This window comes from Cololabis saira, chromosome 4 (genome assembly GCF_033807715.1).
Source record: "Cololabis saira isolate AMF1-May2022 chromosome 4, fColSai1.1, whole genome shotgun sequence".
Lineage (NCBI taxonomy): Eukaryota > Metazoa > Chordata > Actinopteri > Beloniformes > Belonidae > Cololabis > Cololabis saira.
The window spans coordinates 50,422,513-50,436,901 of record NC_084590.1 but is presented as its reverse complement, the minus strand read 5'-3'; the positions used below and the strand labels follow the sequence as shown (position 1 = coordinate 50,436,901).

At 43.1% G+C, this 14,389-nt stretch overlaps 1 protein-coding gene across 4 annotated transcripts in view; it reads left to right on the top strand.

Annotated features, from left to right (window-relative positions):
* The window catches only part of col4a4 (collagen, type IV, alpha 4), a 110,014-nt gene that overhangs the window by 59,987 nt on the left and 35,638 nt on the right, over window positions 1-14,389 (top strand). For all 4 annotated transcript variants that reach the window (XM_061720042.1, XM_061720043.1, XM_061720045.1 and 1 more), the window contains exons 19-31: window positions 1,217-1,372; window positions 1,470-1,559; window positions 2,271-2,431; window positions 2,512-2,584; window positions 4,420-4,526; window positions 5,401-5,584; window positions 8,347-8,415; window positions 8,491-8,598; window positions 8,687-8,755; window positions 9,970-10,119; window positions 11,959-12,120; window positions 12,361-12,528; window positions 12,599-12,742. In XM_061720042.1, coding sequence (XP_061576026.1) covers window positions 1,217-1,372; window positions 1,470-1,559; window positions 2,271-2,431; window positions 2,512-2,584; window positions 4,420-4,526; window positions 5,401-5,584; window positions 8,347-8,415; window positions 8,491-8,598; window positions 8,687-8,755; window positions 9,970-10,119; window positions 11,959-12,120; window positions 12,361-12,528; window positions 12,599-12,742 — 1,641 coding nt within the window. The remainder of the gene's footprint in view (window positions 1-1,216; window positions 1,373-1,469; window positions 1,560-2,270; window positions 2,432-2,511; window positions 2,585-4,419; window positions 4,527-5,400; window positions 5,585-8,346; window positions 8,416-8,490; window positions 8,599-8,686; window positions 8,756-9,969; window positions 10,120-11,958; window positions 12,121-12,360; window positions 12,529-12,598; window positions 12,743-14,389) is intronic.

Sequence of the window (14,389 nt, the reverse complement as noted above, 5' to 3'; positions counted from 1 at the left end):
GAAAAGAAAAGCAAAAACAATGAAAAGTATAGTGGATCATGAAACATACAGGCCAAGGGTCAGGGGACCATACGAATTTCAGTAATATTAAATGCTAAAATTAGGTATCAAAGGGCTGATTAAAGTGCAGAGTGCTAAAGTGTTAGGTGCGTAATTATATTGCAGATTGCCCGATTGCACAGTAAATATAAAGTGCTATTTTAAATGCACAATACTCAGTACATATTATATTAATTAAATACCAGCAATGACAGTTTTATGGTACTGGGAGTACCCATTTTAGGAATGTAAAGTGCGTCTTGCCTTGCACATAGCCCTAATACTTAAAAAGTCAATGAAGATATAAAAAATAGCGAAAATATGAATGGAGGAAGAGGGAGTTGTAGTAATGATAATAGAGCAGTGATGTTTATGTATGTACTCAGTAGAAGTTACAGATGGTACCCCAACAATTAGCTGACATTAAACAAATATACATGTTTTAGGCACGGTTGTGGCAACAGTGTTGTTCTTCCAATAGCCAAGCTTTAAGATGTTTGGTAAAAGAGGACAGATTCGGGAGTTCACGTATTGTGTTTGGTATTGAATTCCAGGTGTGGGAAGCACGAACAGAAAAAGTGGCTTGGCTAAAGGCATTCTTTCTAAAAGGAACTACACAGTCACCTCTAGAACCAGCTCTTGTTGATCTGTTGGAATTTTCACAAAATCTTGTAATGGAGGAGGTGCTTTGCCATGGAGGATTTTGTAAATCAGGATAGCGTCTGTGTGTTTAATAGTGTTGTCCCAGCTTAAGCGCTCATGTTTTTTTAATATCTGACAGTGATGGTATGTTTTTGGTTTTTTATCCAATACTTTCAGAGCTTGTTTATAAACTGTTTCAATCGGCTTTAGTCTCGTCTTACAGGCCGATGCCCAACTTGTTACGCAATAGGACATGTGTGACATGATCATAGTATCAAAATACAATTTTGCTGACTCAAGAGTTAGATTGTTTCTAATAAACCTAAAGTTGGACAAGTTAAACTTAATTCTATTCACAGTGTTTTTTACCTGTCGTTTAAAAAGAAGTATCTAGCTAGTGCCTAGATAGTATCTAGGTAGTGTCTATGTAGGTGCTAGTGGAAAGCACCATTAGTCACCTTGGTCGTCCTAGTTTTATACTATGACACCTGGTCCACCTGGTCGTCCTAGTAAGAACATCTGTTGTTCCCTTTAGGACCAGCAGGTGGCGTCGGTCTCGAGGGACTTCCAGGATCCAAAGGCGATAAAGGAGATCCAGGTCAGATGATTACGGAGCGACTGACACCTGGAGAACCAGGAAAACCGGGACGTCCTGGACTCCAAGGGCTGAAAGGAGAGCCGGGTGTCCCAGGTAACGTATACCACCCCCTTCTGCGTCCGTGACGTCATCATCCAGGGTTATTTTTGCTGTGAAGTCGTCTGCTGACGTACGGTCTCTCTCTCCACAGGAACTTACTGTCTCCCGGGACTCCCGGGACTGTCTGGAGATCCGGGTCAACTGGGTCCTCCGGGGAGACCGGGCTTGGCCGGAGTTAAAGGTCAGTGTGTGAACATGTAGTAAGTAAAGCCTTAATCGCTTAAACTTACAATCCATCGAAATCGGTAAGCATCCATCTTACCTTAGTTACTACAGGCTAGCTGTTGTTGCTTAGCTTAGCCCAGGCTATCCTGTTATCCTAACTAACATTAGCTTACAATCAATCTAACAAAATCCCTCCATCCAAGCTTGTTTCATCCAACCAGGACTCACTTTTGAAACCAGCTAGACAGAAAGTCGCATCACTGGGAACTACGTAAAGGGTTGAATTGAATTGAAAATTTTATTTCGAACATGGAACCGTAGTGAATACAAAACAAAACAATAATAATCAATAATAAATGTAAATAAGAAAACAAAACAAAAATATAAATAAAAACATGCATCCATCATAATTAACATGCTCGAAAAGGAGTAGGAAGAAGTAAAAACTTTTACCTTTTACCAATCAAAATGAATTTAATTTCTATACAAAAAAACAAAAGATATCTATATATATCTATATATACATATATAACACATACACACATATATATATATATATATATATATATATATATATATATATATATATATATATATATATATATATATATATATATATATATATATATATATATATATATATATACATATACCCACACACTGTTCAGATAAAACAGGGTCCCCAGCACGTTACCCTGAGGAACTCCTCGTATCTGTGCGTTTTCAGGTCAGTGTGGAGCCTGTTCCTGCGGACCTCCGTTGGACATTAAAGGCCTCCCTGGTCCCGTTGGTTTCCGGGGGACTCCGGGAACCCCAGGAGACCCCGGGGCCCCGGGCCTGAGAGGAGACAAAGGTGTATCCGGAGAGCGAGGACAGAGAGGTGAACAGGTAAGTGTTCAGGTTAGGAAGTCAGACGTCTTGAGTTAACGGAGAACTAACGGAGAACTGAGAGTGTTTCCTGTTTGCAGGGTCTGCTGGGATTTCAGGGCTTGAGAGGCTTTAAAGGTGAAAAGGGAAGTTTCATCGTCATGGATACTCAAGGTGAGATCATCTCGCTTATTTTTACATAAAGGTCATTCATATAATACATTCATCTGCAAAAGTTGAACCTTCTCTTTTAATCCACCTGATTGCAGGGGGTGAGAAAAGTTAAAACTACACTACATACATTTTGTCATGACGACATTCAGAGACTTGAGACTTGACATGGACTTTTGACCAAAGACTTGAAGTCTTGCAGACTGTTATCAGACGGGTGTATCTGTATGGAGCTAGAACAGTCTCATAATTCACAAATGCACAGGCCGACTCACAAATGCACAGAACAAAATTCACAAATGCACAGGACAAAATTCACAAATGCACAGACCAATCCACAAATGCACAGACAAAATTCACAAATGCACAGACCGATCCACAAATGCACAGACAAAATTCACAAATGCACAGACCGATCCACAAATGCACAGACAAAATTCACAAATGCACAGACTGATTCACAAATGCACAGACCGTTTCACAAATGCACAGGGCAAAATTCACAAATGCACAGACCGACCCACAAATTCACAGACCAATCCACAAATGCACAGACAAAATCCACAAATACACAGACCGATTCACAAATGCACATACCGATCCACAAATGCACAGGCTGATCCACAAATGCACAGACCGATCCACAAATGCAGACAAAATTCACAAATGCACAGACCGATCCACAAATGCACAGACAAAATTCACAAATACACAGACTGATTCACAAATGCACAGACCGATTCACAAATGCACAGACCGTTTCACAAATGCACAGACCGTTTCACAAATGCACAGGACAAAATTCACAAATGCACAGACCGATCCACAAATGCACAGAACAATTCACAAATGCACAGGGCAAAATTCACAAATGCACAGACCGATCCACAAATTCACAGACAAAATTCACAAATTCACAGACCGATCCACAAATGCACAGACAAAATCCACAAATACACAGACCGATTCACAAATGCACAGACAAAATCCACAAATACACAGACCGTTTCACAAATGCACATACCGATCCACAAATGCACAGGCTGATCCACAAATGCACAGACCGTTTCACAAATGCACAGGACAAAATTCACAAATGCACAGACCGATCCACAAATGCACAGGACAAAATTCACAAATGCACAGGACAAAATTCACAAATGCACAGGACAAGATTCACAAATGCAAAGGACAAAATTCACAAATGCACAGACCAATTCACAAATTCACAGAACAATTCACAAATGCACAGAACAATTCACACGTGCGTAGGACAAGATTCACAAATATATTTTTGATGCACACACAAATATAACCTGATTTACAAACTTTTTTTTTTTTTTTGTCTACGAGCTGCGCTGGATTTGCGTGTGACTTTTGAGACTCCCCTGACATGACTCGATCCACAAATGCGTTTTGGGGGACAATTTACTCGTAAACCAATCAGATTAAAGGGGAGGGTATACCTGTTCGTCTGATTGGCTGAAAAAAGGAAGATATCTGATTGGTTGCAGATCCTTCTGTGTTAAAAAAACCCCCCCCGCATTTGTGGATCGAGTCGCGTCAGGGGAGTCTCAAACGTCACACGCAAATCCAGCGCAGCTCACAGACAAAAAAACGTTTGGAAATCAGGTTATATTTGTGTGTGCATCAAAAATACATTTGTGTATCTTGTCTTACAGTATGCAAGTGTGAATTGTCCTGTGCATTTGGGAATTTTGTCCTGTGCATTTGCGAACCTTGTCCTGTGCATTTGTGGATCTGCGTGTGCATTTGTGAATCATGAGACTGTTCTAGCTCCATATATCTGTGGTTCTAACCCAGAACTTTGTCCTCAGGTCAGAAGGGGGACCCGGGCCAGCCGGGTCCGACGGGAAGACAGGGGTTCCCTGGAAGAAACGGACTCTTTGGGGCCCCGGGTGTCCCCGGAAACCGTGGTCTCCAGGTCAGTCCCGGATCCCCAACAGAGAAGTCCTGAGGGTTGTCAATGACTACGTTTACATGTAGTCAATAACCCTTTTCTAACCGGAATATTCAATATTATTCAATAACCCGGTTGTGCACGGCCATGTAAACACCAATAACCTCTTTGAATAACCGGAATTTGCTCATATTCCAGTTTTTAAAAACCTGAAAATGACCCCTGGGTTCCTCCTTTTCCAACCCGAATATTTGGTCATGTTTAACCTAATGGGATTTCCCCATCAAAAGGAACAGGAATTTTTTTTCTGCGCATGTTCTTTTCGCAAGGAATCCTGGTCTTTTGAGTCCAGGAAGTTCTTATAAACACGGAGAAACCAAGACCAGGAGGAGACTAATCACTTCATAAATGTAATGAAGGATATGAACATTTCTGCATTTGACGGTAGAAAGTACTGGGATAGCCAGATTTGCTAAAACGTGAGCGAAAAGTTGGTTGAAGCAGCATTTGTAGGAACGCCAGACCAGATCAAGCTCCGCTGGAAGACGCTGGAAAAGGCGACGTCTACTGGGCTGTTGATTATCCTCCGTGCTGCTGCTGTTGTTTTGGATTTGGATACAAGAAGAAAAAGCAGAAATTACAGGAATTGCGTCATCACGTTCTCCGTGCGTCGCTGGTTTGATGGAGATATTCCAAATGATTAATCACCATGTAAACAGGGATAACCCTGTTTGCTCACGCATGGAAACACATTATTCCCAATGTTTCAGTAACCGGAATATTGACCATAACCCCAATTTTGACTGCATGGAAACATAGTCTGTGAGGATTTTTTCAGTCAGTAGGGCGTACCGTTGTACAGAGTTACATCTGCTCTCGATAAATCCAATGACTCCAGGGTGCCGGTTACTTCGGCTTCCCCGGAGACAGAGGCGTGCCGGGACTCCAGGGACAGAAGGGATTGCTGGGACCTGCAGGACCTCCAGGACGGGGTGTGATGGGAGCGCTGGGCCAGCGTGGAGTCCCTGGAATCCCAGGACCCATCGGGTTCCCTGGTATTCCAGGACCAAAGGGGATCAAAGGTAAGAATGTCCATGAATTATCTTCAGAATAAGAGTTTGTGAGTAGCTAGCGCTCCTGGATCAGACCGGCTTTATAAGCAGCATGTAGCTTGTCACTGAAGAGAGATTAATTAGTTCCAACATGGAAATAGTCATTCAGGGAAAAACCACCTACAAGAGTGTGGCTGGGATGGAATCTCAAGCCACTTTCACATAGGTCGCTCTAAAAAGAAGTAATGGAAACTCCGCCTCCACTTGTGCATTCACGCTAATCCCACAAAGGTGCAATATTCCCTTCCCAATGTATGCTTTCACAAAGCATTGAAGTATTCCCCAATCTGAAGACTTCCCTTTCCTCTAGGTCAGGGGTCGGCAACCTGCGGCTCTTTAGCGCCGCCCTAGTGGCCCCTGGAGCTTTTTAAAAAATGTTTGACCTTTTTTTCTTTTTTTTTTCTTTTTTTATTTTCTTCTTTTTTTCTTTCCTTTTTTTCTCTTTTTATTTTTTTCTTTCCTTTTTTTCTCTTTTTTTCTTCCTTTTTCCTTTTTTAATCTCGACATTTCTATTTTTTCCTCGACATTTCGACTTTTTCCCTCGACATTTCGACTTTTTCCTCAAGATTTCAAATTTTTTCTCGACATTCCGACTTTTTTCTCGACATTCCGGCTTTTTTCTCGACATTCCGGCTTTTTTCTCGACATTTCGTCTTTTTTCTCGACATTTCGACTTTTTTCTCGACATTCCGACTTTTTTCTCGACATTTCGTCTTTTTTCTCCACATTTCGTCTTTTTTCTCGACATTTCGTCTTTTTTCTCGACATTTCGACTTTTTTCTCCACATTTCGACTTTTTTCTCCACATTTCGATTTTTTTTCACATAATTTTGACTATTTCCTCGACATTTCGACTTTTTTCCTCGAAGTGCATAATCAATAATAAAAAAAATCAATAATATTATTTAAAATTAATATAAAACATGCAGCATGTGTTGTCTTCATTCTAAGGCTTAAACAAGACTTTTCATTTTTTGCGGCTCCAGACATATTAGTTTTTTGCGTTTTTGGTCCAATATGGCTCTAAAACATGTTGGGTTGCCAAGCCCTGCCCTAGTTTGTGGTCAAGTTGGCAGAAAAAGCCTGCAATTCCTCTACTGACCACTAGAAACTGGCTCCACAGGTGAGTCAGTCTCCACTGACCCCTACGTTAAAATATCCAGCTTTAATAATAATCTTGTTTACAACTCGTAAATGTGACTAAAAACCCAACCCACAACTATATCTCTGTCAATAAATGTAGAGGTGACAAAACTGTAGAACATTCAAGATATACAGTAGTTGTCAATCTTTCCAGGGGTGGACATTTCCAACAAACCACAACAAGGTCCTACGGATGAGTGGAGGTGTTTGCTCTCCACATGGTCTATTAATTCAATTCAATTTTATTTATATAGCGTCTAATACAACAAAAGTTGTCTCTAGACGCTTTCCAGAGACCCATAACATAAACATAAACCCCCGAGCAGTTATTACATAAACACTTGCAGGTAAAAACTCCCCTAGTGGGAGAAAAACCTTAAGCCAAACAGTGGCAAGAAAAAATCGCCTTTAGGAGGAAGAAACCTTGAGCAGGACCAGGATCATAAGGGGGGACCCTCCTGCCGAGGGCCAGACTGGGGGTCGGGGACGTCAACAGCACAGCAGGCAGGTGGAAGCAGCAACGGGATGACCGGGGGTGGGGACCGCAGGCCAGCATGCAGCTCCCGAAGCTTCGGCCCAATCGTCAAGTCCCAGGTTGGGGTGCAGGGTCAGGGAAAGGTTGAGAAGGGGCAGGGCCAGGGAGAGGAGTCTTGACGGACAAACCTCTCCCCCGCCCAAAAGGGGCCGTTACCCTGCCCCTCTCACTCCCACGCTGCAGGTTCCGGTGTCCGGCAGAGGATGCTGCAACATGGACAAAAGAGAGAAAAGGGAGGAGAAGGGGGGGCCAGCACAAGAAACTACAGGAGCGACTCTGGCACACTAGAGTTTACACTACCTAGAGATTTACCAACACCAGCTAGAGGTTTACTAAACACTAACTATAGGCTTTACTAAACAGAAATGTTTTAAGTTTAGTTTCAAAGGTGGAGGGGGTGTCAGCCTCCTTAACCCAGATTGGAAGTTGGTTCCATAGTAATGGTGCCTGATAGCAGAACGCCCGCCCTCCAAATCTACATTTAGATACTCTAGGAACTACGAGTAAACCTGCACTCTGAGAACGGAGAGCTCTGCCAGGAACATAAGGCACTATCAAGTCTTGCAAATAATGCAGAGCTAAGCCGTTTTGGGCTTTATACGCAAGTAATACAATTTTAAATTGGATTCTGAATTTTACAGGTAGCCAATGGAGCGAAGCTAACACTGGAGAGATGTGGTCTCTCCTGCTGATTCCTGTCAGCACTCGGGCTGCTGCATTTTGGATCAGCTGGAGCCGATTACAAACATGGGCAAACTACGGCCCCCGGGCCACATACGGCCCGTTAAGCTTTTTAATCCGGCCCACCGGACTCGTCCAAATTATATTAAAAACCTTGTTCATTTCCCTGCTATGCCCACGTTTCCCCACTAGAGGGCGCATGCGGAGTCAAACACATTGACCACTTCCGACAACTTTTAATGAATGAAATAAAGAAAGAAAAGAAAAAAAGAAATGTTACTGGAATTCTTTCATACATAGATTTAAAGCTCTATTTTAGGCAGAGAACGACCAACAATAAAGTAAACCTTATCCATGACTCCGCCTCCTACAGGTGACACCCCACCCTGTGTATCCAGAAACCTCGGCGCTGGGGGCGCAAAGGGAAACTCTGGCAGTCCAGGTAAACGAAATCTGTAGCTCCGTTTGCTCACATGTGTCAAACTTGACCTTCTCATCACATGACCTGTCTCACCAGGATACCCGGGACTCCCGGGACCTTCGGGTTACCGCGGGATCACGGGGTTGGACGGGCCTAAAGGAGACAAAGGAGAGAATGGACTTCCTGGACAACCCGGGGAGCAAGGTACCCGAACAAACCTGCTACGTTTACACTTGCCATCTACTTTAGTAATAACTTTAGATTTACTTGTTTCCTCCTTATTCTGCCTCAGGTCCTCCAGGGTTTGCCGGAGATACAGGGAGTGAAGGACTTGAGGGCTTCAGTTTTCCCGGAGAACCAGGTACAAGCATCCGGAAAATGTTGAAACGACGATTTTTCTTGCCACGTTGTTGGTAGTATCTAAGTAGTGTCTACTTAGTATCTAAATAATGTCTAGGTAGTATCTAGATAGTGTCTACGTAGTATCTAGGTATTGTCTCGGTGTAGTATCTAGGTAGTAGCTAGGTAGTGTCTACGTAGTATCTAAAAAATGTTTAGGTAGTATCTAGATAGTGCCTACGTAGTATCTAGGTATTGTCTCGGTGTAGTATCTAGGTAGTATCTAGCTAGTGCCTAGGTAGTATCTAAATAATGTTTAGGTAGTATCTAGATAGTGCCTACGTAGTATCTAGGTATTGTATCAGTGTAGTGTCTAGGTAGTATCTAGCTAGTGCCTAGGTAGTATCTAGATAGTGTCTACGTAGTATCAAGGTAGTATCTAGGTAGTGTCTACGTAGTATCTAAATGTTTAGGTAGTGTCTATGTAGTATCTAGGTAGCGTCTCGGTGTAGTATCTAAATAATGTCTAGGTAGTGTCTAGGTAGTGTCTACATAGTATCTAGGTATGGTCTCGGTGTAGTGTCAAGGTAGTATCTAGGTAATGTCTACGTAGTATCTAAGTAGTGTCTAGGTAGTGTCTACATAGTATCTAGGTATGGTCTCCGTGTGGTGTCAAGGTAGTATCTAGCTAGTGCTGAGGTAGTATCTAGATAGTGTCTACGTAGTATCTAAATAATGTCTGGGTAGTGTCTACATAGTATCTAGGTATGGTCTCGGTGTAGTATCTAGGTAGTGTCTACATAGTATCTAAATGTTTAGGTAGTGTCTATGTAGTATCTAGGTAGTGTCTCGGTGTAGTATCTAGGTAGTGTCTACATAGTATCTAAATAATGTCTAGGTAGTGTCTACATAGTATCTAGGTAGTGTCTACGTAGTGTCTATGTAGTGTTTATGTAGTGTCTAGGTAGTATCCAGCTAGTGTCGAGGTAGTATCTAGGTAGTGTCTACGTAGTATCTAAATGATGTCTAGGTGGTATCTAGGTAGTGTCTCGGTGTAGTGTCAAGGTAGTATCCAGCTAGTGTCGAGGTAGTATCTAGGTAGTGTCTACGTAGTATCTAAATATTGTTTAGGTAGTATCTAGACGGATACTTGCGCGACAGTTAATTCCAGGGACTTCATACTTTTTGTTGCCAATGCACCTACATTGCTAATGACATTGTTTTTATAATTGCTAGGCCCTAAAGGAGATCCTGGCCCTCCTGGACTCCCAGGGCCACGAGGGGATTCTGAGGTGGGGTCCCTCGGACCTGCTGGCTTACCAGGACCTTTGGGGTTTCCAGGACCTAAAGGAGTTCCTGGCCCTCCAGGCAGAAGTGGAGAACCAGGTAACTTACTGGACTGTTTCACTGACATGTTCATCTAGTTTGCCGTGAGGTAGTATCTAGGTAATGTCTATGTAGTGTCTAGGTAGTATCTAGGTAGTACTAGTCTACTTAATATTTATCACGGTAAAAATTTGCGTGAGATGACAAATTCTTATCGTGGGGAATTGTTTTGACGGTTTATCGTGAACGGTAAAATATCGCCCATCCCTAGTTTGTCATTGTGTGCAGAACCATGTTGGAGGAAACCAAATATAGCATTTCAGCAGAAACATCCCACCGTCAAGCACGGTGGGGGAGGGATAGTTGTCTGGGGCTGTCTTGCACTCACATGACCCGGACACCTTTTAGGGGGGAGAAAACAGGACAATGATCCCAAACACAGACGTTGAATTCCTCTGCAAACTATCAGAGAGTGCGTTTACATGGGAAGTTTAATTCCTCTTTAATTCCGATGTTAAATCCGAATAGAATAATTCCAGATCATGTTTACACTCATTCCTCTTTAAATTAATCCCGGTCTTTCTTTCTGCTCGTTCCCTCGCCCGTCTGTCTCCATGATCTTATATTCCGCTGGGCTGGTTTTCCTAACAAAGTTTCCAGATGCAGCAGCAGTAAACGCTGGTCAAGAGCAGAGAACATTTATTTAATAAATAGAAATAATTAAAAGAACAGATGGAAACAGGAAACATCAGAATGGTGAGCTTTTCAAAGTTGTAGCGGCTAAGTTTGTTTTTCTCCCGGTAGTTTAACTTCCGGTCCCCCCCCTATCCAATCAGAACCTTCCCAACCCCCAGACCTGGAGAGGAATTGGAGAAAGACCATCAAACGTGTTTCCATGGAAACCTCAATTCAGAATTACTATTTACATGTAAACTCCAAGGAAAATATCTACGATCTTTTGTTTTATTCCCGCCCACTTGAAATCAAACCGTGATTGGTCGATTTTCCCGTCACTCTCCACACCAAAACACGTAGCTTGGCCTTCCCCGGGATTGGTGAAGTCCTGACCAATGAATGAGCAGCTAACGGGGCCTTAATAGAGACAGAGGATTCTGATTGGATAACAGGTTTTCAGGACATGAATTTAATTTTAGAACATAGATGAGAGAAAATCTTTTAAGTATATCGTATTAAATTAAATGAGATAGAAATAAAAAAAAATGTATTTTTTTTTGAATACTTTAGTATTATTATTATTATTATTATTATTATTATAGGGCTGGGCGATATATCGAGATTTTAATATATATCGCTATATTTTCAAACGCGATATGGTACGAGACAATATCCTTTATATCGATTTATTTATTTATTTATTTTTTTTTTTTAATTATTTTGATATAGCTTATTTTGTGACAAATTGACTTGAATGTTTTATTTGAGATTTTCACAAATGTTTTGTTATTTGCACAAATGTTTTGTTATTTGCACAACTGTCAACCTCAGTGGAAAAGTCTGCCTGTTACTGTCTACATTGTATTAATTACAGTGTATTTTAATTTAATTGTTATGCAGGAAAGGGATATTTGTTTTATTTTATTCAAGAAGCATTTTTATTCTATATATGCAGGCAGTTTATTTTTATTTCATTTGTTTTATACATGTTGATATTGTGCAGACCTCTGTTAATAAAGGAACCTGTGTGACATTTGGCACGAGGCTTTGTATTAAAACTGACTGTTTTTTTAAGAAATGAAGCTAACAGAGATGCTAACAGAGATGCTAACAGAGATGCTAACAGAGATGCTAACAGAGATGCTATGCTATAATGCTTTGGGGGAAACCCCAATTATGGCACAGAAAAAATATCTGACGGATCTGTGTTCTGTATCCGTGCAGGAGTCCAGGGTCGGCCTGGAGGTTGTGGTTCCAAGGGCCGAAGAGGACGCAACGGGGCCCCGGGTGTTCCTGGGGCTCCCGGACCCTCACCTGTCCGGTGTGGAGCAGGAAGGTCTGGTGGGCGGGGCCTCCCCGGCCCTCGGGGACCGATCGGACCACCAGGTAAGACCACGGTTCACCTGAGGTTCCTTTCTCATCTGGAAGAAATCATCAGATTCCAGAAAACACAGGATGAGATGTTGCTATCCATTTACGAGCATGAACGATTAACTGGACTTGTCAGCCCTGAGCTGCAGGATGATCAGCCCTGAGCTGCAGGATGATCAGCCCTGAGCTGCAGGAGGATCATGATTCCTGGTTACAGCAGCTTTTATCTGAGTTTAACCTCCTTTTCATTCCCAGGGATTTGTGGTCAGAAAGGTGACGTTGGGATTCAGGGTTACGCCAGCTCGGGGCCCCCGGGCACCGCTGGTAAACCGGGCACTCCGGGTCTCCCTGGGTACTCTGGACCTGCGGGGGTCCCGGGCCCCACCGGAGATCAGGGCTCGCTGGGTTCCTGCGGTCAGAAAGGTGAGAATCCTTCACCACGGCGGCAGGAAGTGTCTCCAGAAAACACGGGTTCACCGGTACCTTCTTCCAGGTCTGACGGGGCCCCAGGGCCGCGATGGAGAGCCCGGTCCCTCGGGACTGAACGGGAGTCCAGGGTCCCCAGGGAGAACGGGGGAACGAGGCCAACCGGGGCTAGACGGCTACCACGGATGTGAAGGAGCGCGGGGGCAGAAAGGTAAAGACGGTGGAGCAGGGGTGTGGGTATAAGGTACGGCAGAAAGGTAAAGACGGTGGAGCAGGGGTATGATGGGTATAAGGTACGGTAAAGACAGTGGAGCAGGGGTATAAGGTACGGCAGAAAGGTAAAGACGGGGGAGCAGGGGTGTGGGTATAAGGTACGGCAGAAAGGTAAAGACGGGGGAGCAGGGGTGTGGGTATAAGGTACGGCAGAAAGGTAAAGACGGTGGAGCAGGGGTGTGGGTATAAGGTACGGCAGAAAGGTAAAGACGGTGGAGCAGGGGTGTGGGTATAAGGTACGGCAGAAAGGTAAAGACGGGGGAGCAGGGGTGTGGGTATAAGGTACGGCAGAAAGGTAAAGACGGTGGAGCAGGGGTGTGGGTATAAGGTACGGCAGAAAGGTAAAGACGGTGGAGCAGGGGTGTGGGTATAAGGTACGGTAGAGACGGTGGAGCAGGGGTGTGGGTATAAGGTACGGTAAAGACGGTGGAGCAGGGGTGTGGGTATAAGGTACGGCAGAAAGGTAAAGACGGTGGAGCAGGGGTACGGGTATAAGGTACGGTGGAGCAGGGGTATGGGCATGAAGGTACGGCAGAAAGGTAAAGACGGTGGAGCAGGGGTATGGGTATAAGGTACGGTAAAGACGGTGGAGCAGGGGTGTGGGTATAAGGTACGGCAGAAAGGTAAAGACGGGGGAGCAGGGGTGTGGGTATAAGGTACGGTAAAGACGGTGGAGCAGGGGTATGGGTATAAGGTACGGTAAAGACGGTGGAGCAGGGGTGTGGGTATAAGGTACGGCAGAAAGGTAAAGACGGTGGAGCAGGGGTGTGGGTATAAGGTACGGCAGAAAGGTAAGGACGGTGGAGCAGGGGTGTGGGTATGAAGGTACGGCAGCCGCCACACATCGGCTTCAGGGGAAAATGTAAATGTTTGTTTTTTAAATACATTTATGGAATTACTCTGTGTCCATTTGTATTGATTATTCTATTACTTAATACATATAAAATAACTACAAATGCAAATCAGAACAACATGATCGATTTCACTAGTTATTTTACACTGCAAAAACTCCAAATCTTAACAAGAATATTTGTCTTATTTCTAGTTAAAATGTCTCATTTTTAGTAAAAAATTCGCATTACATTTAAGACAAGACTCAACAACAATTTTCACCTGTTTCAAGTAGATCTTCACGTAAAATAAGTGGAAAAATTTGCCAGTGGAACAAGATTTTTTTGCTTGTAATGAGAAGATAAATCTTGTCCCACTGGGAGATTTTTCTACTTATTTCAAGTGAAAATTTACTTGAAACAGGTGAAAATGGTCAAATAACAAGTTATTTTTCTGGTGATGACTCTTGTTTTAAGTGTAATGAGATTTTTTGACTAAAAATGAGACATTTTAACTAAAAATAAGACAAATATTCCTGGTAAGAGTTTTTGCAGTGAGCGAGACTGTATTTGAAAAAGTTCCAATTTTCTTGACCACACAGATCAGCTACATAAACTTCTGTGATGAGTATTTGCTGGACGTGTTGATTGATACAGGGCCGCCGCAAGGGGTGTGCGAACCGTGCGACCGCACAGGGCCTCGCGCCCCAAGGGGCCTCGCGCTATGGGCCATTTTTTTTGTTTTGTTTTTTTTT